This window comes from Leucoraja erinacea, chromosome 13 (genome assembly GCF_028641065.1).
Source record: "Leucoraja erinacea ecotype New England chromosome 13, Leri_hhj_1, whole genome shotgun sequence".
NCBI lineage: Eukaryota > Metazoa > Chordata > Chondrichthyes > Rajiformes > Rajidae > Leucoraja > Leucoraja erinaceus.
The window spans coordinates 12,007,723-12,034,749 of record NC_073389.1 but is presented as its reverse complement, the minus strand read 5'-3'; the positions used below and the strand labels follow the sequence as shown (position 1 = coordinate 12,034,749).

The following is a 27,027-nucleotide window of genomic DNA, read 5'->3' as shown; positions in this document are numbered from 1 at the left end:
TTCGGGTCGAGACCCTTCTTCAAGTTCCTGGACGGACTTATCTATGAAGATTTGTCCTGGGCCAAACACATTGAGGCAATCTCAAAAAAAAACTCAACAACACTTGTACTTCCTGAGCGGATTGAGGAGATTCAGTATGTCACTGATATCCATCGAACCGGTGTGGGGTAGAGAATATACTAACTGGTGGATCACAGGCTATTTTGGTTATTCGAATGCCCAGGAGTAAAGGACGTTGCAGAAAGTGGTAGATACTGCTCAGTTCGTCACTGGTAGTGACCGCGGTTGCACTATCTACTTTGGTTTTGTACTATTATAGCCCAGTTACCTAGTATTACCGATTATTAATTCATTGTATTATTCTTCTTCTTATCAAGTCCACACACAAGATTAGAAGTTGTTCAGCCAGAGCTGGACACACGTCTCAGCATCTGCATACAATGGTGTCTGTCTTGTGTTTCTTGTGGGAAGATTGGTGGAAACATGGCCGCCACGTGAACGCTCGTTCCTTCACCCCATTGTATTGTTGATTATTGTATATTTATTTGTGTTATTGGATCAATGGGTCTCTAAAGATGCAGGAATTCAATATTTATTACATGTCATTTGAACCTCAGTGAGTCTCAAACGAAACTTAGTTTCCACAGCCATACAACCAGAGACAATTCTTACATACAAACAATTCAACTTACACAAACATCCATCACAGTGAATCTCCTCCTCACTGTGATGGAAGGCAAAGCCTTTTCTCTCCCCTGCACCATTTTTCTCCCGATGTTGAAGCCCCAGGCGGGCGTTGGTAAGTCCCACGGCCATTTTAGGCCGCGCCGGGCGATGTGCGGCGCCGCTCCAGGTCTAAAAGTCACAAAGTTGGAGCCCCCGGTCGGTGTTGTAATGTCCCGCGGCCATTGAAGCCGCGCCGGCGATGTACGGCCCCGCTCCGGGTCGTTCCAACCCCGCAACACGGGCGGGAGTAGTCGCATTGCGGGAGCTCCGGAAAGCGGTCTCCACTCGGACCCGCGAGCTCCCGATGTACCAGTCCACCGGACCTACAGCTGCAGCTGGAGCCTCTGAGCTCCGGGGTCAGGCCGCAGTAGCGAGGAAGTAATAACTTCATTGTTCTGTTAAACACTCTTGCCTCTTTACAATGTATTAGCTTGCTGGACTGTAAAATGAGTCTGGAGTTGAGGGTTAGGAGTATACATGTGTAGGTTGTTTCCATATTATTGCATGGCCTGAAAATTATTCCTGTTTCTTTTTATGGTCAAATTCAAATTGTTTTTCAAATTTGACAAGTTGGCAAACTGTTTAAAATACATCAAATAAAGATCATTGAGGTCAAACATCAAGGTTTATGTGACTCAAACTTTTTTTAACATAGAAAATAATTTTCTCTGATTATCACTGTAAACTAATTGTTTTAGATTTGCTATGGATTTTGTAGATGGTTTATGCATGCAACCTATAATGTAGCTACCTCAATACCACTAACCACGCCCAGCCATATCAGTATAACTGTGATATCCTCCCCTTGTTCCTCCCTGTTTGTTCCAGTACGCCTGAAGACTAGATGCAGTCAGTACTGGGACGTGTGTGACATGTGCCTTAATTAAAGATTCAGTAAAGGTTACAGTGTGTCAGAATGCACTCCTTTACAGATTTCATATCAGCAGCACTTAAATTTTTTCACTTAAATTTGCGATCTGCTAACTGATAAACGTGTTACTTCAGTCAATTTGTGTCACTCAATTAAATCTGTGTCCATCAGAGTCTTGTATTAACCAACAGTAAAATTCCAATAAATAGTTGACACAATTATCACAATTGGATCACAATGCTTTTAATATTTAAGGTTTTCATCAATGATTCTAGCATTGATGCAATTTTGAAGGATCTTAAAACGGGTTCATTTTCAAAACTAAAAATGTGGCTGTTTGTTTTGGGTTTTTTTAATGAACGTTTCCAAAACAATATGAAGCCCTACTTCACGCTATCAGCAGTTCTTCAATTCCAAATATGGTCCAAGAGATATAGATCTATGACTGAATTTGTATTAAATCCGGTCAGCACAAAGCACTGCATTTTTGATGAGATTATTTGCCACAGAGATACAATGTTTGTGAAGATTAGAAATAGCTTTAGCAAATGTCAAACTGCTTGATCAAGATAAATTATGTAGTGTATGAAGTCTGTGCAATTTCATCTTGGGTCATCGGTTAATAACAGAGGCTGGACAATTGAGTCCAACTTGCACTGTCGGTTACTGTACAGTGTTAGAAACAGAGAAGATACTCACAGTGGAACAGAGCTTGAGAAATCAGGAAAGCTACCAGATCCAATTCAGATTTTGCTTACTTCAACTGCAGAGATTTGTTATAAGTGATCACAGAAAGGGAATAATCAGCAAAGGTTCCTGACCCTCATTACCACTTAAGGATTATTCCCGGAAAAGGGGTTCCTGTGCAATGCTCCATCCTGGCATTAATCACAGAACTTGCAGAGATACCAATTGGGCTGGTTATTGATTGAGCGAGAAATAACTTCTCTGAAGCAAGGAATGAACCAAGATGGGGGGAGGATGGGGCGTGTGGGTATAGAGAGCGGAAAATTGGCTGATCAATAGCAATTATTTTGTTCATCTTTGCGAGCTGTGGTGTAGATGTAGGGTTGTGGGGACGGGAGGGTTTTGTTGGGGCAGGGGGGCGTGTTGGCTGGGGGGCTTGTGGGGGAGAGGGTGTGTGTGTGGGGGGTGGTTGTGTGGTGGGAGAGGGGTGTGTGGGTGGAGGGGGAGGGGGGAGTGAGCTCGGAGAAACATAGAAACATAGAAATTAGGTGCAGGAGTAGGTCATTCGGCCCTTCGAGCCTGCACCGCCATTCAATATGATCATGGCTGATCATCCAACTCAGTATCCCGTAACTGCCTTCTCTCCATACCCTCTGATCCCCTTAGCCACAAGGGCCGCATCTAACTCCCTCTTAAATATAGCCAATGAACTGGCCTCAACTACCCTCTGTGGCAGAGAGTTCCAGAGATTCACCACTCTCTGTGTGAAAAAAGTTTTTCTCATCTCGGTTTTAAAGGATTTCCCCCTTATCCTTAAGCTGTGACCCCTTTTCCTGGACTTCCCCGACATCAGAAACAATCTTCCTGCATCTAGCCTGTCCAACCCCTTAAGAATTTTGTAAGTTTCTATAAGATCCCCTCTCAATCTCCTAAATTCTAGAGAGTATAAACCAAGTCTATCCAGTCTTTCTTCATAAGACAGTCCTGACATCCCAGGAATCAGTCTGGTGAACCTTCTCTGTACTCCTTCTATGGCAATAATGTCCTTCCTCAGATTTGGAGACCAAAACTGTACGCAATACTGCAGGTGTGGTCTCACCAAGACCCTGTACAACTGCAGTAGAATCTCCCTGCTCCTATACTCAAATCCTTTTGCTATGAAAGCTAACATACCATTCGCTTTCTTCACTGCCTACTGCACCTGCATGCCTACTTTCAATGACTGGTGTACCATGACACCCAGGTCTCGCTGCATCTCCCCTTTTCCTAATCAGCCACCATTTAGATAATAGTCTGCTTTCCTGTTTTTGCCACCAAAATGGATAACCTCACATTTATCCACATTATACTGCATCTGCCAAACATGTGCCCACTCACCCAGCCTATCCAAGTCACCTTGCAGTCTCCTAGCATCCTCCTCACAGCTAGCACTGCCCCCCAGCTTAGTGTCATCTGCAAACTTGGAGATATTGCCTTTAATTCCCTCATCCAGATCATTAATATATATTGTAAATAGCTGGGGTCCCAGCACTGAGCCTTGCGGTACCCCACTAGTCACCGCCTGCCATTGTGAAAAGGACCCGTTTACTCCTACTCTTTGCTTCCTGTTTGCCAGCCTGATCTCTATCCACATCAATACTGAACCCCCAATACCGTGTGCTTTAAGTTTGTATACTAATCTCTTGGGGGCTCATCTCAATACTAATCTCTTGGGGGAAGAGCCAAGGGAGAGAAGGGGTCCATCACGGGGGAGGAGGGGGAGCAGCCAGCGAGAGGAGGGGGAGCAGCCAGTGAGGGGGACCAGAGGGTTAGTGGCTGGAATTAGTGGTGTGATGGGGACTTACAGCGGGCACTGGGCGCTGGTCGCTGGTGGTTCTCCGTTCTCCCTCGCCGGGATCAGAGTCTCCACTTTCCGTTTGGTAACATTGGCGACATCCGGGCTGGGCTGGGTCTCTCCTGTGTGTCTGGGCTGGGTCTCCAACTCTGACTGACTATGGGCTGGGCTGGGCTGGGTTTCCGACTCTGGGCTGGGCTGGGCAGGGTCTCTGGGGCTGGGCTGCTTGGGATCGCTTCGGGTCCCTCCGAAAATTGTGTCCAGTTAGAAACCTCCGCCGGCCATCCTCAGCTCCAATAAAGACGCAATGGCACAGGAAGGGGCGGACCGCCCAGGGAGTGACAGGGGAGGAGACAAATCCATGTGGCGCTGACTGGCAGGAGATGAGATCGATCTGCGCACGTGCTTTTTTTAAGGTTATTTAAACCTCGCTAACTTTTTCGACATTCAACCGATCGGAACAAAACTTGGTACACTCGCAGCACAGGAGAATGGTGAGGGAACTGGTGAAAAATCGTAGCGCTATCGTGAACCGTTTTTGCGCAAATAGAAATACTGTGGAAACTGGAAGATACCAAGATCAGAGTTTTAGTTATGTATAGATTGATAGATAGATGGCTTATTGCTTTGCCCTACTCTAATTGCTCCACCATTTGGTGATTGTTCTTTCAGCTGCCTTGGCCCTTGAGATTGTAAATTCCTCCAATCTAAATGTTGCCACCTCTCAGCTGCAGCTTGCTTACATTTTATAACCTCCATCCTTGGCCATTTGTCTTGATCTGTCTGTGTGTGGATAACTGTCGCTTTTGATTATGCAATTGTGCAACAGCTCAAGACCTTTTACGATGCTAAAAACCCATAAATGCTTTTGTTCCTTGTGGTATGCAAATTGAGGTTAGTGAATAAAATGCTCCTATGTGTTCTACAACCAAATAATTGACCGATTACTTTTGAAATATGTATTATGCCGCCACCATTCTACTCATTCATGAAAAATGTTTAGATTTACATCAGTCTTTTTTTGTGGGAGATGCTGGTTGGTAAAGAAAATCTGGGCATTATTTTTTTAAATGAGTTGTCGTGCTACTGAACACCATTAATTGTATGTGTCAAGTTAGGTAGACGTTTTGTAGAAACAAAGAACTGCAGATGCTGGTTGACACTCAAGTCTAAAAAAGGGTCTTGACCCGAAATGTCACCTATCCATGTTCTCCAGGGATGCTGCCTGATCTGCTAAGTTACTCCAGCACTATGTGTACTTTTAGGTAGACATTATCTTGTACTTTTGACTTAATCTCTCCACTGAAATAACAGACAAATAAGTAGTGCAATAGAACGGTAGGCTGCCATTTAAACTGCCCTTTGAAAAGATGGTCTAGGATTATTCGGCCAGGACTATGGGCTAGGTCCAGAAAAACCTGGCTCATGAGATCATGAATTGATTTTTAATGATCTTGAAGCAAAGAATGTAACCCACACAGGGGGATCAAATCATATTCTTTGATAGTTTGAACCCCTGCAAATTAATTGGTTAGAAAAGGTGAATGACCATAGAATCCAATTCAGGCTTGTTATAGTGTCCCCTCCCCTGGATGTCGCTCGGATCCCTATCACTGGCTGACAGACTAGGAGAGGCCATTCCCAGTATCATCAGTAACTGCTCGGTCTAATTAGCTGATATCAGTTTAGCCATCTGAGCCTTGTCAACTTACTCCCTACAAAACCCAGACATTCTAGCCAGAGGGGAGAAGGGAAGAGGGGGAGAGAAAAAGCAAAGGGAGAAAAGAGAGAGAGAGAGAGAGAGAGAGAGGCAGAAAGTGGGTCGCCTCCCTGCTAGCTGTGTCCCCCAGCCACAGGTTTGAGGAAGACTGAGCCCCTGAGCCAAGGCCTCTGTGTGGTCTAGACTGGACCGCCAAGAAGAAGCCCTAGACACCCAGCGCCTCTACTGAGGCGGAGAATGAGTGGCCAGGACAAGCCTGAGATGCCATTGCCTCTTCCTGCCCATGGACAATGTGGAACTGCACCTACACATATTGATAAAGACTGAGCCGCTAGGATAATCAAGAGACCACCAGAGCTGCCACTTCAAGCCCCAAAGCTGTGTTACCAGGATGAAGCTGAGACAACAAGGATCTCCTCTCAAGGCAAGGGTGAACTGCAGGGAGAAATTTACAATCACCCTGCCTCCTCCTTCGAGACCAGGACTGAGCTGCTGGGCCAAGCCTGAGATCGCCAGTGTTACCGCGCGCACGCCCTGAAGGCAAGTGATGGCGCCCCCATGTGGTCCAGGACTTACTTACCATTGTAAATAAAATATATATCACGCAAGTTCATCCTACTGCAAGTGTCGGTGTGGGCACTGCCGAACCCGGCATCATACCCACGCCAAAGAACATTAAAAGAGAATAGATGTTCTATCTCTACACCCTTGTTTATTTTTGGTATCGTTTACATGAGTATCATTTATTTAGATGACTGAGCAAGAATGAGTTGACATAATTTGCTGTTAACCTTAATTCAACCCGTCATAAAGTGCAGATCAGAAGGAGTACAACTCTTGCACACAATCTCGGAATCTCACTAATTCAGTTCAACTGTGTATCTAATGTCTGTACTGGAATATTTAACTTCCAAGCATCAACCACTCAAAGAACCCTAAAATCCAGAGGGGAAAGTTATTTTCCTCCTGGAGATAATTTTGGACAATACAATAATGATCGCAATGAATATTAAAATCTGACCCCAACCTATGCTGACCTTATTTAAGATTGTAGAAGTTTTTTGTCTGTGCATTTGGCGAATATTTTCTGTGATACAGGATAAGCTGAATGCGATAGCCTAACATAAAATATATTGTAACATCAAAGTAAAATGATGCCATTCCTTATCAATTATGTATCAATTATATATCCATTTAATGCTTGTCATATGTGTGCCATTTCTGGTACGCTGATTAACGTGAAACTATTTTATGTATTACCCTTTATAGGCTATTTTATTTTAATATCCACTTCCGTCATTCTCAATCATGAAGACGCATTTCATTCTGCTCCTTGCTGTCCAAATGTTTAATAAAATCACAGCATGGATGACTGGTAGTGCCTTTTGAAAGGTTTATACCATTTTATTTATTTTTAGAGGAATGTTGTTTTTCATGAATGATGGATGAAGCATGAATACTGTAGAAATTAGGATGAAGTGCTTTACAGTACATTCGGTAAAGAGGCAACAGTGGAGAAAAAAATGCAATTTTTATTCCATTTTAGTTCCGTGCCGGTATCTGTTGAGAACTATTTTACTGGCTGCTGCACAGTCAGTTTAATAGATTTCATTTCACTTAATAACCCATTTACTTCAAAGCAGAATTTGATGCACAAACCACAGCTTAAGTAAGAAAGTAAGAAGGCAGAGACTTCAAATAGCTGTTTTGGACTACTAGTTTCATCTCAGAATTTTGCATAGTAAAGACCACTTTGATTTAGTCTTTTTCTTCTTGGGATTCCATACTCCTTCAGTTCCTGTAAATCCTGAATCTGTTCTTTAATCTTCAATTGAGTTAACTGAGCCCATTTTGCCTGACCCAGAGGCTTATGAAATCTGTGTTAAGATTTTCACGATCTTAACTTGTATTTTTGTCTCTTAAGAGAAATGCAAGAACGGGCTCAGTTGTGTGCATGCCCATAAATCTCCTTGTCATCAGCCATTTGTCTTTAGTTGGAATTGGCATAGCACCATTTAACATTCTGTTGGAGTTCTGCAGATGAGATGGAAAACTTCGACTCATGTGTTTCGGTAAGCCTTTGACATTTGTTATGTTTCCCTTGGAAACATGATGAGTGAGTAATCTTTGCTCTGCGGCATTCTTTTGTCTCAGGCACGTGCTGAATTCTGACTGAAAGCCTGACATCTAAACTCACCCAATGTTGATAGTTCTGTGATCAAAAGACTGCATCGCTTGCCAGCTGGTTGAGGTTGAAAGCAATGCTGTTGGCCTTTCTGGTCAGTACATAACAATAAAGGGATAGATGCAACAAAAAACAGAAAAATATGGAAATAACAGGTCAGGCAGCATCTGTGTAGAGAGAAACAAAGCTAATGTTTCAGGTTGGTGATCTTTCCTCAGAATTGAGGAAAATTAGAAATCAAATGCTTTCAGTTGAGGAATAATCTAAGGATAAGGGATTTAGAACATTGAGAGGAAATTCATTGGAATTGTCTATGATGGAGATCTACAGGGGAAGAGGTGTAGAGGTCATGTGATAGGAGCGGAATTAGGCCATTCTGCCCATTCCGCCCATTAAATCATGGTTGATCTATCTATCCCACTTAATCCCCTTCTCCCCATAACCCTTGACACCCATACTAATCAATAATCTATCTATCTCTGCCTTAAATATATCCACTGACGGCCTCCACAGCCTTCTGTGGCAAAGAATTCCAAAAATTCACCACCCTCTGCTTAAAAAAGAATCCACCTCATCTCCTTCCTGAAGGAGCGTCCTTTAATTCTGAGGCTATGACCACTAGTCCTAGACTCCCCCACTAGTGGAAACATCCTTTCCACATCCACTCTATCCCAAGCCTTTCACTATTCAATAAGGTTCAATGAGGCCCCCCTTCATTCTTCTAAACTCTAGCTAGTACAGGCCCAGTGCCATCAAACACCGATGAGGATCTGTGATCTAGTGGAGAATTCGGAGAGGATGATGAAGGCATGATACTCATTACTGATTTTCATGAAGGAGGCAAAACAGGAGATTTAGAAACATAGAAACATAGAAAATAGGTGCAGGAGTAGGCCATTCAGCCCTTCGAGCCTGCACCACCATTCAATATGATCATGGCCTCATCCAACTCAGTATCCTGTACCTGCCTTCTCTCCATACCCCCTGATACCTTTAGCCACAAGGGCCACATCTAACTCCCTCTTAAATATAGCCAATGAACTGGCCTCAACTACCTTCTGTGGCAGAGAATTCCAGAGATTTGTGAAAAATGTTTTTCTCCTCCTGGTCCTAAAGATTTCCCCCTTATCCATAAACTGTGACCCCTTGTTCTGGACTTCCCCATCATCGGGAACAATCTTCCTGCATCTAGCCTGTCCAACCCCTTAAGAATTTTGTAAGTTTCTATAAGATGCCCCCTCAATCTTCTAAGTATTTGTAAGTATCAAGAAAGGGAAAACTATAATAGAGATCAGAATTTAAAGCACAAAATAGTTTTTAAAAAATGATTCTCATACTTGGCTATTTTTCCCATTGATATTCAAATCATCACTGCAGCTGTTTTATTTTTACAAATATTTTCTGTAAATTCTGAGTTATTATAGCTCTGGCAGAAGAAGAAGAAGACAAATCTTACAGATTCCCGCACACACTCTGCTATTTATTAAGAGCATGGTTGATCCTGTGCCAGATGCATAGAGACGCAGCTGGTAGAGCTGCTGCCTTACATTGCCAGATATCTGGGTACAATCCTGACGTTTGATACCATCTGTGTGGAGTTTGAACGTTCTCCCTGTGACCATGTGGGTTTCCTCTGGGTGCTCCAGTTTCCTCCCATGTTCCAAAGACGCATGTGTCGGTAGGTTAATTGACCACTGCAAATTGCCCCTTGTGTACAGGTGCGTGTTAGAATTCGAGCAAGTAGATGAGAATAAGGGATAAATGTAGGCTTACTGCAAATGGATGGTTAATATTTGTCCCAGGCTCTGCTGTATCTCTCTATGACTATGAATTGGTAATTTGGAGTCCACTTTCCCACCTGATCTCCCCGTGTCCTTTGATTCTCTCTGGCATCCAGTGATGAGCCATCGTAGACAATGATTTGCATCAATTTCATAAAATAATTTCCCCTGTCCTAAATCTCTTATCCTTGAATTACAGCTTTACCTCAAATCCTAGATTCTCCAACTAGAGGAAGTAGCCTTTCAGCATCTCTCTTCTCAGGTGCTATCAGAGTTCATTGTCACATTAGCTTTATTTTCATGCATAGCTCTTGGCCATTTGAACAGGATGTTACCCAATTACAACTTTTGTGTTCATCTCAAAATGGATGTACTGTAGCAACAGTTTGTAACTGTTCTAAAGTAATTTAGGAGGGATTATCCCTCAAATGTTTTTAATTTATTTGACATTCAAAGTCTTGTATAGAACCTAGTAGATTAGTGGCTTGGAAGCCGCGGTCTCCGGTGGGAAGGCGGCCGTTCCTGGCACCTCAAGCCGCTGGGGGTTCTCCCGACGCCGGAGTACCATCACCCGGCGAGAACACCGGGCGCCGTGGCGGCGCCTGTGGAGGCCTCAATAGGCCCGACTTTGGGTGGACAAGAGGATGGGGACTGGACTTTGTGCCTTCCCCCACAGTGGGAATCACTGTGGGGGGATGTCTTATGTTTGGTGTTGAATTTCTTCATGAATACTATTTTTATTAGTGTGCTGCAAGGACATCTGAATTTCCCCTGAATAAGGGGATTAATAAAGTTTAATCTATCTATCTATCTATCTATCTATCTATCTATCTATCTATCTATCTATCTATCTATCTATTAAACATACTGGCGAAATGAATGGCAAATGTAAATGATGTTAGCTCATCAGTCAGTGTTGGCCGATTGTAAATACTGATATTGACTGCATGTTGAGGAAATGTAATGACATTTGGTAGCTGTTGCTGCAGCATCAACATGTTGCATTGTTGACTTGCACTGGAACAGTCACTGCTGCACGAACTGCACGTCTGGCCAGTGGTTCCCAGTGAAAGAGATAAATTTAAAGTGCATTATATTCATTAAGATGCTATGCAATCTGTGCATTCTGTTTTGTGTTTCACAAATTCATTGCAGTTTCCTTGGAAACATAATTTTAAAACCCATGACGAAGATGTTATTAACTCAGTAGAACAGATTGTGCAAATTACCACAAATGCCCCTGAGAGCGGGGACCAAGATTTAAACAACTACTGATATTACATTTTTTGAATAATAATATGAGTACGTCGGAGTTACACATGGTCTTTGAGGTAAATTACAAATATTTTGTGCAGCATGGAATCATAGAATCACAAGGGCTTGGAACAGGGCCAATCAACATTAAAAACTTGCCAACTCTTTAGAGTTATTCAGTAACTCATTTCTTCACTTCTTTCCCTTTTCTCTGCATATTATTTCTCTTCAATTTAATAAAACAGAAAACGCTAGAAACATTCACGTTGTCAAGCAGCATCTAATGAGAGAGAAAAATGGAGATGGTGTTCCTGTTCGGTAATCTTTCTTCAGATCACTCCACGAAAAGATCAGCAACTGAAATCTTTCGCTCTCTCTACAAAATATTGCCCGACCTGCTTTCAACCATTTGTAGTTTTTTAGCTTCCTCCTTCTGAAGTCCAGATGACTTTATTTCCACTACTGTTACAAATGGTGATCTTTGCCATTCTGTTGTGAATTTCACATCTCCTCTTGTAACCTTTCCACATCATTTTGAACTTGGGTCCCTAAGTTCTTGATGAGTATGTTCTATTTACCCCAGCATCGTGATCTTGTATACCTTTGTTAAATCTCCTTTCAAATATCTATGCTCCGTGGAACATTGGCAGCTTTTTCAATCAAACCTTGTGGTAGAAATTCCTCATCATTGCAACTATTTCTGTGCCTTTTATATACCTCCTTTGAGGGACCCTTTTCCATGCTTCCTAAAATGTATAGATTAGAATTGGATCTAATACTAAAATGTATAGATTAGAATTGGACCTGATACTCCAGTTTGTATTAATAACTGGTTTTATATAAAAGTTCAATCTATCCTCCTACTTTTGTTACAAAGTCCAGGTTTTAACATGTTTCTCCAGATCAATAACTTCAAAACTCTGTGCACCTATAGACCCAGGCTGCTGGGCTGCTGCACACCCTTTAGATATTGTTTATCTTCATCCAGGAATCCAACAAAAATCTGTATAGTTTGTTGCATCTGCCCATTCTGCCTGCCTACACAAGACCTCTGAGAAATTATTATTATTATCCTCCTCAGTGTTCACTCGAACACAAGAACCCCAGAAACAAATGAACAATACCTCCTTTATCATTTGGACAAGAATGTACAGTTTAGTAAGGTTTCCCAAACATATTTCAGAAATTGCTCTCCTTTGCCCTCTACTTTTTCTCAAGCCCAATCAATATTGAAGTTAGCAAGCCACCCACCAGTATTGAGCATTGTACAGTTTTTGCACTTATCTGTAATTTCTCTGCAGACTTTCCCTTTATAGGCACATTCCCTTTCCTTCTTGCTTGGCCTTACCTTTTTTAGATTCCTTACTTATTTTCTTTTTCTTTTCTTAAGCCCCCCCTTTTGTGTGGGCCCTTTTTTTGCTTCTTTTGTTCCCACATCCACTACTATCCTCACTCTTTTCTTCTTTCTCTCTATTCCTTTCTCTTTTTTTATTATGGCTTAAAATTTGAAAAAAAAAAAGAAGTTGTACAAGAAATGTAATATGTTGCATATTGTGATTAAGATGTATTTTGTACATTGCTTCTAATAAAATTAAAATAAAAAAAAGACTTGTTCCGTTATCTACCTCCCACAGTCTGATCAAATAGATTTTACCCATGAGTCGACCATTATCTCACTCCAACACCACTATATATTCCTTGATACACCCAGTTCCTTGTTCCCTAACAATTACCAGTAATCGCCACCGCAGAGGGGCAAATTCAACCCGTCGATCGGCGGCGGAAGTCCCGATGAGGATGTGATTAATAACGGTAGAGTTGCTACCTCACAGTGCCAGAGACCCAGGTTCGATCCTGACCATGGGTGCTGTCTGTACGGAGTCTGTACGTTCTCCACGTGCCCTGTGTGGATTTTCTCCGGGAGCTCCGGTTTCCATGGAGACATGCAAGTTTGTAGGTTAATTGGCCTTGGCTATAAAAAAAAATTGTAAATTGTCCCTAACATGTAGGATAGTGCTAGTGTATGATGTGATCGCTGGTCGGCGGCGACTCGATGGGCCGAAGAGCCTGTTTCCACGCTGTATCTCTAAAGTCTAAAAATTCATATCACTGCGTGGCTATTTGTGTCTCAGTTCAGCAACATTATTCACCACACATTTTCTTGTATATCCATTCTAAAGCTATGATTTTCCTTCTTGTAGCAGGATATGTTTCTCTCCTATAATATGCCAAGTCTAATACTATTTAACTGACTACATCTTTGACCAAACGATGGACAAGATGGGCACGATCATGGTAAAGTGTAACTGACTTTTATTCATGGATTAGTTTTCAAAAGCTTATGTGCAACTAATGATTGATTATTTTATTGGATTTACGCAAGTTTTACCATGAGTGTAAGTGGGTACCTGTTAATTGGTGAAGTACTACTGCTGTGATCAGATGTTAAAAGTGAAAGGCGTTGCAGTTTCTTGCAGGATAGGCAGGGCTATGTCAGTCGGTATAGCATGAAAATTCCAAGGTGATGTATTTGCTGGTACATTGAAGCGTCCAGTAAGGGTGTACTGAAATCATTTTGTTGGATGATAGCAGACACAAAACTAAAATACATCTGCGCTGCATTCACAGGCGTTGCAACAGCCGATGTTCATCGACTTAAAGCCTGAAAATGCTGGAAACAGTCAGTAGGTCAGGCAGCATTTATAGAAAGAGAAACAATTAATTTCAGGTCTAAGACTCCCTTTACATAACAGGACGAAGGATCTTTAACCTGAATTGTTATCGCTGTTTCTCTTTCCCAAGGTGCTGCTTGGCCTGCTGGATGATTTCAGCATTTTCTGTGTTCATTCCAGATTCCCAGCATCTGCAATGTTGATTACTCTTTGTTTTCCCCAAGCCCCTCTAAAGAGCAGAAACAGCAAGACCTTGATATTTCTGCAGGGGCCTTGAATTATTAATGCTCTACAAACAGTTTTCTAAGCACTGCTGGTAAAAGAGCTTTCAGCAGATAAACGGTGGAAGATGATAATTCAGAACGGGATAGAGATAAATGAGTCACTTCCAGCTCCAACTCTGACATATTCCTGTCATTTCCTGTCCTGTTCTAATGATGTTCTATTTGGGAATATGCTAACGTGTACAGACCTATTGGCCATTTTTCCAACAGCTCTACATTTCATAGCTTTTACATGTTTGTCTCTCTCTCTCTCTCTCCCTCTCCCTCCCTCTCTGTCTCTCTCTCTCTCTCTCTCTCTCTCTCCCTCTCCCTCTCCTCCCTCTCTCTCTCTCTCTCTCTCTCTCTCTCCCTCTCTCTCTCCTCTCTCTCCCTCTCTCTGTCTCTCTCTCTGTCTCTCTGTCTCTCTCTCCTCTCTCCTTATCCAACCTTTGATCACTCTGCAACTTGAAACAAACTTGTTTTTTCGCTTTTCCAGTCCTGGTCGAGGGTGTTTGACCTGAAACGTGAATTCATTTGTGTTTCCACAGATGTCGCTTGATGTGTTCAGTGTCACTAGATTTTCTGTTTTTATTTAGGAAGCGTTTATTACGTTAGGATAGTGGAATTATAAAGAGATTTTGGACTAATTGTCATATAATTGTTCTCTGGTATTTTGCTTGCTGTGAGAGATAAGTACGTCTGTTGCCAAAGGGGCTTCTATCAGCTAAGTCACCATGGGGCTGAATCACTGGTATTGTTTAAAGAAGACAATCATGCTTGATTAAAACCCCATCGCTTGTTATATTTCGGATCTGCCCATACTGTTGCCAAATGAGTAAAGATATGGACCAGAAATGAATTTAGAAGGCAATGGTCTCATGAAAATTGGAGAGGGAAATTTTACTGATGCTAAAGGAATCAATTTTAGTTTCAGTAAACGGCATCAGGCACCAAGAGTTGATTTTGAAATGTTTAGCTTAATAAGAAAATGTTACTGAAAGGTATTGGTCAAGAGAAACAGAACTGTTAACCAACGTACAAACTGTGCAATGAAGTTAAGAGTCAAGAGTGTTTTATTGTCATATGTCACAGATAGGATAGTGAAATTCTTGCTTGCTGCAGCACAAGAGATATGTGTACATAGTACATAACGGGAGAAAAAAGTTCAGTGTGTACATATACACATGCACACATACTCAAATATAGTGCAATAATAATAATAATAGTCTGTTGTCGTTCAGAGCTTATTTGTTGTCGTGTTTAATAGCCTGATGGCTGTAGGGAAGAAGCTGTTCCTGAACCTCGACATTACAGTCTTCAGGCTCCTGTACCTTCTTCCCGATGGCAGTGGTGAAATGAGTGTGTGGCCAGGATGGTGCGGGTCTTTGATATGTTGGCTGCCTTTTTGAGGCAGCGACTTCGATAGATCCCTTCAATGGTGGGGAGATCAGAGCCGGTGATGGACTGGGCAGTGGTCACAACTTTTTGCAATCTTTTCCGCTCCTGGACGCTAGAGTTGCCGAACCAGGCCACGTTGCAAGCAGTCAGTCTGCTCTCTCCTGTGCACCTGTAGATGTGCAAGATGTGCTCTTTGACATAATCTCCATGATCTTCTCAGGAAGTAGGAAAGATCTTTGGAAATATGCGTGTCCAGGAATGTGAAGTTTTTGACCCTCTCCACCATTGACCCATTGATATAAACAGGATTGTGGGTCCTCATCCTTCCCCTTACAAAGTCCACAATCAGTTCCTTGGTTTTATTGATGTTGAGAGCCAGGTTGTTGTGCTGGCACCGTTTGGTCAGTCGGTCGATCTCACTTCTATACTCTGATTCATCACCATCTGTAATTCATCCAACAACTGTGGTGTTGTCGGTGAACTTGATGATGGAGTTCACACTATTCCCGGCTGCACAGTCATGGGTATAGAGTGAGTAAAGCAGGGGGCTGAGCACGTAGCCTTGAGGAGCTCACGTGCTGATTGTTACTAAGGTGAAGTATTTATGTGAATTCGAACAGACTGGTGTCTGTGGATGAGGAAGTCGAGTATCTGATTACAGAGGGATGCGCAGAGACCCAGCTCGGAGGGGATGATGGTATTGAACGCCGAGCTGTAGTCTATAAACAACAGCTGGCCGCAAGTGCATTTATTGTCCAAATGGTCCAATGTGGAGTGGACAGCGGGTGAGATCGCATCCTCCGTTGACCTGTTGTGGCGGTAGGCGAACTGTAGTGGGTCGAGGCTCTTGTCAAGGTAGGAGTTGATATGGACCTTAACCACCTTCTCAAAGCACTTCATCACCATGGACATTAGTGCCACTGGTTCGATAGTCATTGAGGCAAATCACCTTACTCTTATTGGCCACCGGTATTATTGATGCCCTCTTCAGGCCTCTGACCTCAGAAGTGAGAGATTGAAAATGTCTGCAAAAACTCCAGCCAGTTGTTCTGCACAGGTTATGAAAAGGGTCTGTGATTTGGGAAGAGAAGGCTTGTATCATCTGCCATGATCATATTGAGTGGTGGGGCAGGCTTGAGTGGCTGTTGCCAACTCGTGAGACTTGTGTTTTCTGTTGTATATCTTGGAATGTGCTGCTATTTCATAATTAATTTGTATCCATCTATGATTCTTCAAGCTGTTAATTCATTCACCCTGTTGCAGATGCAGTGAGAATAGAGAATTTCCAGTATTCTGACTTCATTTGCCCACTGTCTTTGTTTCAGCTGCCTATTTATCCTGCATATTACCTTTATTTATTTCACTCCTAGTTTTGCTGTTGGAAAGCAGGGTAGAGTGCCAAGGGACACTGGAAGGAGCATCAAGGACAATAGAAAATAGAAAGTAGGTGCAGGAATAGGCCATTCGGCCCTTCAAGCCATTTAATGTGATCATGGCTGATCATCCACAATCAGTACCCCGTTTCTGCCTTCTCCCCATATCCCCTGACTCTGCTATCTTCAAGAACCCTATCTACTCTTGAAAGTATCTAGAGAGGCAGAATAAATGCTATAAAGATGATCTTTCTCCCACAAATTCTTTATTTATTTCAATCAATACCAATATACCTAACTAAATTGGGGGTTTTTTATTTTGTTTCTCAGATTACAAACTTTATCTGGGATTATAAAACACATAGAATTCATAAACAACATCTATGTAAACCCAAAGAAACGGGTGGATTGGCTATCCCCAATTTCTTATACTATTATTGGGCAACGAATATTAAAAATGTAATTTACTGGCTGGATAACGCAAGCCAACAGGTAGACTGGTTAATAATGGAGAGAGAGGATTGCTTGCCTTTTAATATAGGCGCGATACTTCTCTCCCCAATAAAGTTGAAGAACACACTATATGATAAAAATCTGATTATTCACAGCACTCTGGAGACAAGTAAAATCAACTTTTAAACTAGGAAATGTATCTCTTCTCTCACCAATAGCTAATAACCCTTTGTTCAAGCCATCTATTATAGATAAAACGTTTACTTATTGGGAAAGACTAGGAATTTAAAAAACTTGGAGATCTCTACGAGATGGGAACTCTTCTTTCATTTCAGGAATTACAGTCGAAATACCACCTGAAAGGTAATCAATATTTCAGATATCTTCAAATTCAAGACTATTTGAAAACATATACCCATGACTACCAAAATCTGCTGCCAGATATATTAGACGAATGTATGAATAGAAACTCAGAGTCAAACAATTTAACATCACCCTTCTAAATATAGAAATCCCATCGTCAGACGCAATTAGAAGAGACTGGGAAGAGGAACTAGGCCTAAAAATTCCAAAAGACAGATGGGAAGAAAATCTTTTATATATACACAATTGTTCGATTAATGTTAGACATACTTTAATTCAATTTAAAACACTGCACAGACTCTACTATTCAAAGACTACACTGAATAAGATCTTTCCAAATGTATCTCCTATTTGTGACAAATGCCTCCTTCAAGAAGTAACTATAACACATTCCTTCGCCTCTTGCATAAAACTACATAACGTTTGGAAAGGAATTTTTGAAATTTTCTCAAAAACATTAAAAACAAAACTGGACCCCGACACGGAACTGATTATTCTCGGAACATCAGAAGCCTGCTCTGAGCTATCAATATTTCAAAGACGTTTCCTTAATTATGGCCTGATAACGGCGAAAACACTAATACTTAAATTGTGGAAAAATACATCTGCCCCTACTCTTAAAATGTGGATTACAAACATGTCTGAGACGCTACATCTTGAAAATATGAGACTTGGCTTAGCAGAAAAACCAGAGCAATTTTCGAAGACATGGACACCATTCATTGATTCATTACAAGGATAGTATGGTGCAACACAATTTTGGAATTAAATTGAATTACGGGTTGGGTGATGGGTGGAGAGAGATACGAAGCAGGTATATCATCACTTTTTGTTTTTCTTTCTGTTTTTGTCTTTTTATTTCTCTACGTTTTTCTTATTTCTTTTACTTACTCACTCTTCAGCGACATCAATTTGGTGGTCTAGGGGTTCTATTCTTGCACATTCACTTTCTCTCTCTTGCTTTTTCTCTTCTTCTTTCTCATCTTTAGCTAAAAATTAAAATTGGAGCTGTACAATAACTACTATGTCATATGCAGCAGTTTATACTTTTGTACACTGCTTCTAATAAAAATTAATATTTAAAAAAAAGAAAGTATCCAGAGAACCGGCCTCCATTGCCCTCTGAGGCAGAAAATTCCATACTCACAACTGTGTGTGAAAAAGTGTTTCCTCATCTCCGTTCTAAATGGCTTACCCCTTATTCTTAAACTGTGGTTCCTGGTTCTGGACTCCTCCAACATCGGGAACATGTTTCCTGCCTCTAGCGTGTCCAAACCCTTAATAATCCTATATGTTTCAATAGGATTCCCTCTCATCATTCTAAATTCCAGTATATACAAGCCCAGCCGCTCCATTCTCTCAGTATATGACAGACCCGCCATCCTTGGAATTAACCTAGTGAACCTAGGCTGCACTCCCTCAAAAGCAAGTATGTCCTTTCTCAAATTTGGAGACAACACAATACTCCAGGTGTGGTCCAGGTGTGGTCTCACTAGGGTCCTGTGGTGTTGTAAACATAACAGAGGCCAGAAAGGATGGACTGTGTGCCGAAAATATCTACATTTATTAGGGCTGCTATTCAGTAAGTCCAGCAGGAGATGACTGTTCTGATCTGTTAGGAGTGAGAATCCTAAAGGGGCTGTCCCACTGCGGCGACCTAATTGGTGAGTTTAGAAGAGTTTGCCCTCGACTCGTACTCGCAGCATGGTAGACATGAGGTCCTAGGAGGTCTTTGTAACTCCCCTTCTTGCTCGAGAGCAGTCCCCGCATACTCGAGGCCTCAGCTAGGTTGTGGCGTATTTTTCTACATGCTGAAAAATGCACGCTAGTAAAAAAAGGTCGCCATGAAAAAAATCGATATTTTTTTTACTCTTAGGTTTAGTCTACGTAGGTCGTAGTAGGTCGGCATGTTATTCGTAGGTAATCAAGGGTAGTTGAAGGTAATCGAAGGTAGTCAAAGGTAGTCGTAGATAGTCTTCAACATAGTAGATAGTCTTCAACAAAGGAGGTTGAAGGAGGTCTTCAACATGATACTTTGTCAAACTCTCCTAAACTCACCAATTAGGTCGCCGTAGTGGGACAGCCCCTTTGGACTATGAATTAAAGCCAGAAAATATACCATGACTTCACGCATTGTATCAATGTGAGCTGCAGACCAACAGAAATGCTGCTCTGTCATATTAACACTTTCTCTTATGCACATGCACGCACACACACAGATATATACATGCACATGCACGCACACACGCAGACATATACATGCACATGCACGCACACACCCACAGACATGCACACGCACCGCACAGGCACACACCACACAGACACGCACACGCATGCACGCACACGCCCTTCATATTCAGGCAACGGCACTGAGGTACAGGAGGAATACACACTCAGCACCTAAATTGTATTAAGAAGACTATCATGCATAGTAGGGCTATGTAACCACAGTCCACTGTTGTTATAGTGCTATGGTGTATGTATGGACTTGGAAACAAAGTCCCTACACCATAGGCAATTGGTGAGTTTAGAAGAGTTTTAACGGCAATAAAAGGAAAGAACCAGTGTGTATAATATAAAAACATATTGTGATTTTTAAATATATATTTGTCAGATTTGATATTTATTTTGTTACAAGTGATTCAGAACATTGCATTGCTGAAGTGCAAACCAATTTAAGGCAAATTACATCATCCTTCCCTGTGCTGGTTTAACTGACACAGAAGATAGACACAAAAAGCTGGAGTAACTCAGAGGGACAGGCAGCATCTTTGGAGAGATGGAATGGGTGACCTTTTAGGTCAAGACCCTTCTTCAGACTGGTTTGGGATAAGGGAAACGAGAGATATAGACGATGATGTGGAGAGATAAAGAACAATGAATGAAAGATATGCAAAAAAGTTACGATGATAAAGGAAACGGGCCATTGTTAGCTGTTTGTAAGGTGAAAATGAGAAGCTTGTGCGACTTGGGTGGGAGAGGGATATAGAGAGCGGGAATGCCGGTGCTGCCTGAAGTGAGAGAAATCAAAATTCGTACCAATGGGCTGCAAGCTGCCCAAGCGACATATCGGAGTTGCGGAGGGAACGGTCTCTGCGGAAGGTGGAAAAGGGTGGAGGAAAATGTGGCTAATGATGGGATCCCATTGGAGGTGGTGGAAATTTCGGAGGGTTATGTGTTGTATGCGAAGGCTGATGGGGTGGTCTAGGGGGATTCTGTCTCTGTTGCGACTAGGGGAGGGGAAGCACTGACACAGGATTGCTGCTGCTGCTATTGTTGTTGACCCTGCCATATTTCAGCCAGACAGAGTCCTATTGGTGTCCTGCCAGCTGTATTACCATTTGGGGACCCATTGAATGGCTGAGTACTGGAAGGGTTGGGAGGTGAAGGGGAGCAGAGGGTGGATGGGGTGGGGGTCATGAAAAAATCTCTCCGTAACAATTCAGACACTCTTTGTAAGCTTTGAAAGATGATTGAGAGGTTTACAGTCAGTTGTACTGATGACCAGTCAGGTTTTTCCTTTGTTAACTGAGTGACACTTCAGAATCTAAATGCAACAAAATAACTTCCATTTGTTCTGTGTTGTTCAATGGCAGTAAGCGGCAACTTCGAGGCACATTCCCAGTGCAGCTTCTGTAATAATGCACTTCCATACAGTTAGTGTTGCTGACTGCATATCTCTTTACAGCTGTTATGGTATGTGTTACAAATATTCCTTCAATCTCTCTGTGGCATATGAAGAGAGAGAAAAAAACATATTGTTTCTCTGCTCTTAGGATTCCTTGGTGAAATCAAATCTAAATTAAATGGGCAGGTGGGACTAGTGTAGCTAGGACATGTTGGCCGGTGTGTGCAAGTTGGGCCGAAGGGCCGGTTTCCACTCTATGACTGTAAATACTTAAAATTTAACGTACTGAATATAAAATGGTTTTGCAAGAAGATGATTAAATGTGAACATCTTTCACGTCTCAGCCTGAACGGTGTCTTTTTTTATTTAAGGAGGCATTTTTGAAACTACTGAAAATGAGCCAATCAGTATTGAAGAGATGGCCTTCAAGTTTGCAATCACCAGCATAAACAGAAATAGGACACTGATGCCTAATACCACGCTCACCTACGATATACAGAGGATTAATCTTTACGACAGCTTCGAAGCTTCCAGGCGGGGTGAGTACGATGCATTCCATTATTGCTTTCATATATAATGGGCTGAATGTCAATTCACAGTATTGAGTGGGTTGAGATTGTATTGAGAGATCAAAATACAATGAGTCTGTGACAGAGAAAGTCCACATTCCTCCAACCAACCTATTTTATTTTTTAACTGAGGCAGGACAAGGAGTAGGTGGCCAAACCATATAGTTTTGCCACCTACTCCTTGTCCTGCCTCAGTTAAAAAATAAAATAGGTTGGTTGGAGGAATGTGGAGTTTCTCTGTCACAGACCCATTGTATTTTGATCTCTCAATACAATCATTCATTTTGAGTCATTCTAATTTTAAAGTCTAGTTTAGAGATACATTGCAGAAACAGACCCTTCGGCCGACTGGGTCAACCAGCGATCCCCGCATATTAACACTATCCTACAGACACACACTAGCGACAATTTTTGGCAGGGAAGAGGGAAGGAAAATATATATTTTTAATGTTAACATTAATTCAAAATTCAAAAGTGCCTCTCACTCAAGTTCAACTGGGTGAGCTTACACTATATTAGTCCCAGACTTATTTTTGCAGTGTGTTCCCCTTCTTCAATAATCATCGGATAATCTTCCACACCTGTCACAATCCTTTCCCTATTCATAATCCAGATTGAGTCCTTGGACGCTTCACACCTCTTGGGTCACAATCTTTACTTAAGGGAGTCTTTTGTTTAAATTCTGGAAGACATTCAGGATATTCTCGTTACCAGATATACTGACCTCACCCCACCCCTGCCATTCAGAGCTCATCTCCAATCTATCAAATACAATCCTCTACCTGTTGAGATAGCACAAGTGCCTCATCCCGAAACGTCACCCATTCCTTCTCTCCAGAAATGCTGCCTGTTCGCCTGGTTACTCCGGTATTTTGTGTCGATATCTAATTCTAAAGGTTGTGCACTATCTTTATAATGTGACTGATCTGTTTCTTTAAAACCCACCAGCTTGTGACCAGCTTACTCTTGGAGTAGCAGCTGTGTTTGGACCTTCACACAGTTCTTCAATAAGTGCAGTTCAGTCTATCTCTAATGCAATGGAAGTTCCACACATCCAGACCCGCTGGAAACATCCCATCCTAGATCAGAAGGACTCATTCTTCATCAACCTTTATCCAGAATATACATCAATTAGTAGAGCTATCCTGGATCTGGTGCAGTATTACAAATGGAAGACAATTACCATTGTTTATGAAGATAGCACAGGTAAATAATCAAATCCTGTTCATATGCCTAAGTTATTTCTTTCAACCGGTTGCAATATTTTTAGGCTTCAGTACTTAATAAAGTTAAATGACAACAATGGCCTTGGAGCACTGCAGAGTTAAGATTTTCCATACTGACAAGTTGCCTTTGAGAAATATTTAATTATTAATATACATTGAATATAACTAGAAAACTAAAGGCTTAATGGTATAATTGTACTGCTTGTGGTAGAAACAATTTAAACTATGATCTGAAGGATATACTGTACTAACAAGGATTATAAGTGAGGTCCAATTAAGGTTTAAATGATGTGTTCAGAGCCAACTTTGGTTTCTTTCCCAGTCATCATTATCTCCTTTGAAACTGTTGTTGAACTTCATCGTGTTGGGTGTATAAAGAAAGTAATGTCTTTGTTGTGTTGTGAGTTTTCACATCAAATGTAAGCTGAGAGTGGTGTAAGTGGTGCATTGGCCGGAAGGATTTTATTCTGATATTGCTCTCTCATCTCCAACCAGTTCCCTTGGTAACTGGTTTGTGATATACCATGTACTGTCTTACCTTTATGTTTGCCAGCTGAGCATGAAAGAGGGATAAATATGATCAAACCTTTCTTAATATTGCCTGAATTGACCAATTTAGTTTTAGGTAAATTAATTCTGCTTCCCGAAGTGGAAGGTTGTAAAAGGTCTTGCTTTGAAATTAAATTTTTTGATAAACATGACATCTCCTCCTACAGTCGTGCCTGAGCATGATTTGTACCCTGAACTGCCCTTTGTTTATTAAATCTAGTTTAAAACAAAATAAATAGTACTCTCTCATTCACAGCGCCTACTTAGATATTCAGGTACGATTGCACGTAGTACATTCGGACAAGGAAGATCTTTTATATAATTAGTAAAATTGAGATGATTTCAGTAGCAAGATGAAGATTAAGGAAATTTAGAAAGGGTCGTGATCACATAAAGTATGATGTATTTTGAACGGTGAGTCTTTTGATAGATATGAGGCTATTGTTTTTAAGCTTATTTTTGTTAAAGTGTAAAACCAAATAATTTCCCATGCCAAATGATTAAAACAAGTCAGATTTAGTCTGTGATGTGGCAAACTGTAGAAGGAGTGGAGCTATTTAGAAATATATCCCTGTTCCACTCATTTTTATGCTCATAAAATCATGCAGCATTACAGATATTTGGCCCTGTCTACATTGAAGTTTTTCTCTGTATGATCTATGATCTAATCTCGCACCATCTGTACTCATTTTAATATTCCTCCTTTTCACTGAACAATCTAATTCCCATTTAAAAGGATTCATTGCCTTGGTTCAGTGATTTAAGTCGAAAATTCTACATCATAAGCATCTTCGGTGTGAAGTTTTCATCTAGTAATTTTCCATTTAAATACCTTGTACTTACCATCTTGATAACTCGTGGGAATTAAATCAGAATTTTGTGTTTTCTTTTGAAGATCTAAACCTTACTAGTTATACCAGAAAGAAACAAAAAGTAGCTTTGGAACTATAAGCATTCATTTGCTGTGACATTGGAACATCTTTGCCACATCTTTGTTGACTATTGTCATTTTCATAAATGCAAAAATACTTTGCACAATATTTTAACTGCAGACTGGCCAACCATCTTGAGTATGTTCAACATTAATTTCTTCATTTGGTGTTCTCTTCCTGTATATGCAATTCCATTATTCGATTTGCATTTTGTTTTAATTCTCGGGGACTGCTAGTTGCTCCTTCCCACAATTTTTAATAACTTGTGTATCCTTTTACTTATGGTTCTCCAGATTCTCTTCTACATTTAAATGATTGCTACTAAAGGTCAATTTCTCACAGAATCGTATAATCTCATGGACCATAAGACCTAGGAGCAGAATTAGGCCATTTGGCCCATCGAGTCTACTCTGCCATTCAATCATGGCTGATCTATTTTTCCCTCTCAACCCCATTCTCCTGCCTTCCCCCTGTAACCATTGATGCCCTTACTAATTAATAATTCATCAATCTCCTTTAAAAAATAACCAATGACTTGGCCTCCACAGCCATCTGGGGCTGAATTCCACAGATTCACCACCCTTCGGCTAAAGACATTTATCCTCACCTCTATTGTAAAGGTACGTCCTTTTATTCTGAGCTCCTCGGGTTCTGGACTCCCATTACTGGAAACATCTTTTCCACATCCAGTCTTTCATTATCCAGCAGTAAGATCCACCCTCGTTTTTTGAAACTCCATGATTATAGGCCCAGAGCCATCAAGCATTCCTTATACATTAACCCAATCATCCCCGGGATCATTCCCGCAAACCTTCTCTGGACCCTCTGCAAAAACCTGCACAACCATCCGATAATATGGGGCCTAAAACTGCTTACAATATTCTAAATGTGACCTCACCAGCACCTTACAAACCCTCAGCATTAGATTTTCAGATTGGTTATAGATTATTGTCCTTTCGAAATGAATGCTAGCCTTGCATTTGCCTTTTTCACTGCTGACCCAACCTGCAAATTAATCTTTTGGGGATCCTGCACCAGCATTCAAATCTCTTTGCACCTTTGATTTCTGAATCCTCTCCCCATTTAGAAAGGTGTCTCTGCCTTTATTTCATCTACCAAAGAACACTTTGCTGCGTTGTGTTCCATTTGCCACTTCTATGCCCGCTCCCCCAACCTGTCCAAGTCCTTCTGCAGACTCCCTGTTTCCTCTCTCACTACCTGCTCCTCCATCCATTTGTGTAATGTGAAAAGTAGCAGACCCAACACTGACCTCAGCCCCAGTCACTGACAGCCAACCAGAAAAACCCATCTTTATTCACACTCTTTACCTTTTGCCAGTCAACTAATCTTCTATCCATGCTAGTACCTTGCCTGTTACACTGTGGACTTCTATCCTGTTTAGCAGGCTCACCTATCTGGCCTATAATTTCCTTTCTTTTACCTCACTCCCTTCTTAAACAGTGGATTTACATTTTGTGATTTTCCAGTCCTGTGGAACCATTCCTGACTCTAGTAATTCTTGTAAGAATGTAAGAAACTAATTCCTCCACAATTTCAACAGCCACCTCTTCCAGAACTGTGGGATGTAGTCTGCATGGGGAACAAGACTCTTAGACCTGTTAGACAAGCTCACTGCATGGAAACAGGCCTCGTCCAACCTGACAAGTAATGGGCACCCATCTGTGTGAACCCTATCGTCCAACACTTGGTCCATATTGTTATGCCTAAACCTCTCAATAAAACACTTATTTAATTATACCAGCAATCCAGCTTCAGCCATTCTTTCAGACAGTGCTACACCACCACCCCTTCAGCTATATTCTCTGGTTTTATCTGCTTAAGATATAAGGGAAAGTTTTCTGCAGTCTACCCTAACTACACCATCTGACTTCTATATACCTCAATCATGTCTCCTCTTTGCCTCCTCAGCATCAGGGAGAACAGACCTAGCTTCCCCAGTCTCTCCTTATAGCTGAACTGCCCCATCCCAGGCATCATGCTGGCGAAACTTCTCAACACCCTCTGCAACACTATCACGATCTTCCAATAGCATTACTGTACACTGTACTCCATCTAAGGACCCTTCTTCAGACTTTGCACACATGGTTGCTTCAGAGTGCAGAGAATTGAAGATCTACTATCATTTCTCAAAAATAAACCTAACAGTATTAACAATTGTATCCATTGTCCATCACTATTTACAAAGATCTAAATAAACACTGATCTTTCATCAACATAGGCAATAAAGGATACATAAAACTCAGCATTTTAGGGTAAGAATTTTTCAATTTTGAAATATCTTTGAGATTCTGGGTGATTTTCTGGCCTGTGGTATTGGTGACAACATATACATGCAATATTTCCATCTATCTTTTCTTTGGAACTTTCTCACGATTGATGGCGACTTGGGACTACTCTGGTTTTGTAGGTCCTGAGATGGATAATGAGGCCAATGTGGGAGCCACAGATGGGACAGGTGGAAGAGTGGGTATTTTATGAGGTGGCCAATTCCTTCCCCTGCTCACAGGGCATCTCAAAATTAC

General features: G+C 41.4%; 1 protein-coding gene across 1 annotated transcript in view; it reads left to right on the top strand.

The window, feature by feature from the left end:
* Positions 1-27,027, top strand: part of grik1a (glutamate receptor, ionotropic, kainate 1a) — a 276,013-nt gene that overhangs the window by 137,947 nt on the left and 111,039 nt on the right. The window contains 2 exon segments of the mRNA XM_055644485.1: positions 21,580-21,747; positions 22,726-22,983. Of these exon segments, the coding sequence (XP_055500460.1) occupies positions 21,580-21,747; positions 22,726-22,983 (426 nt within the window).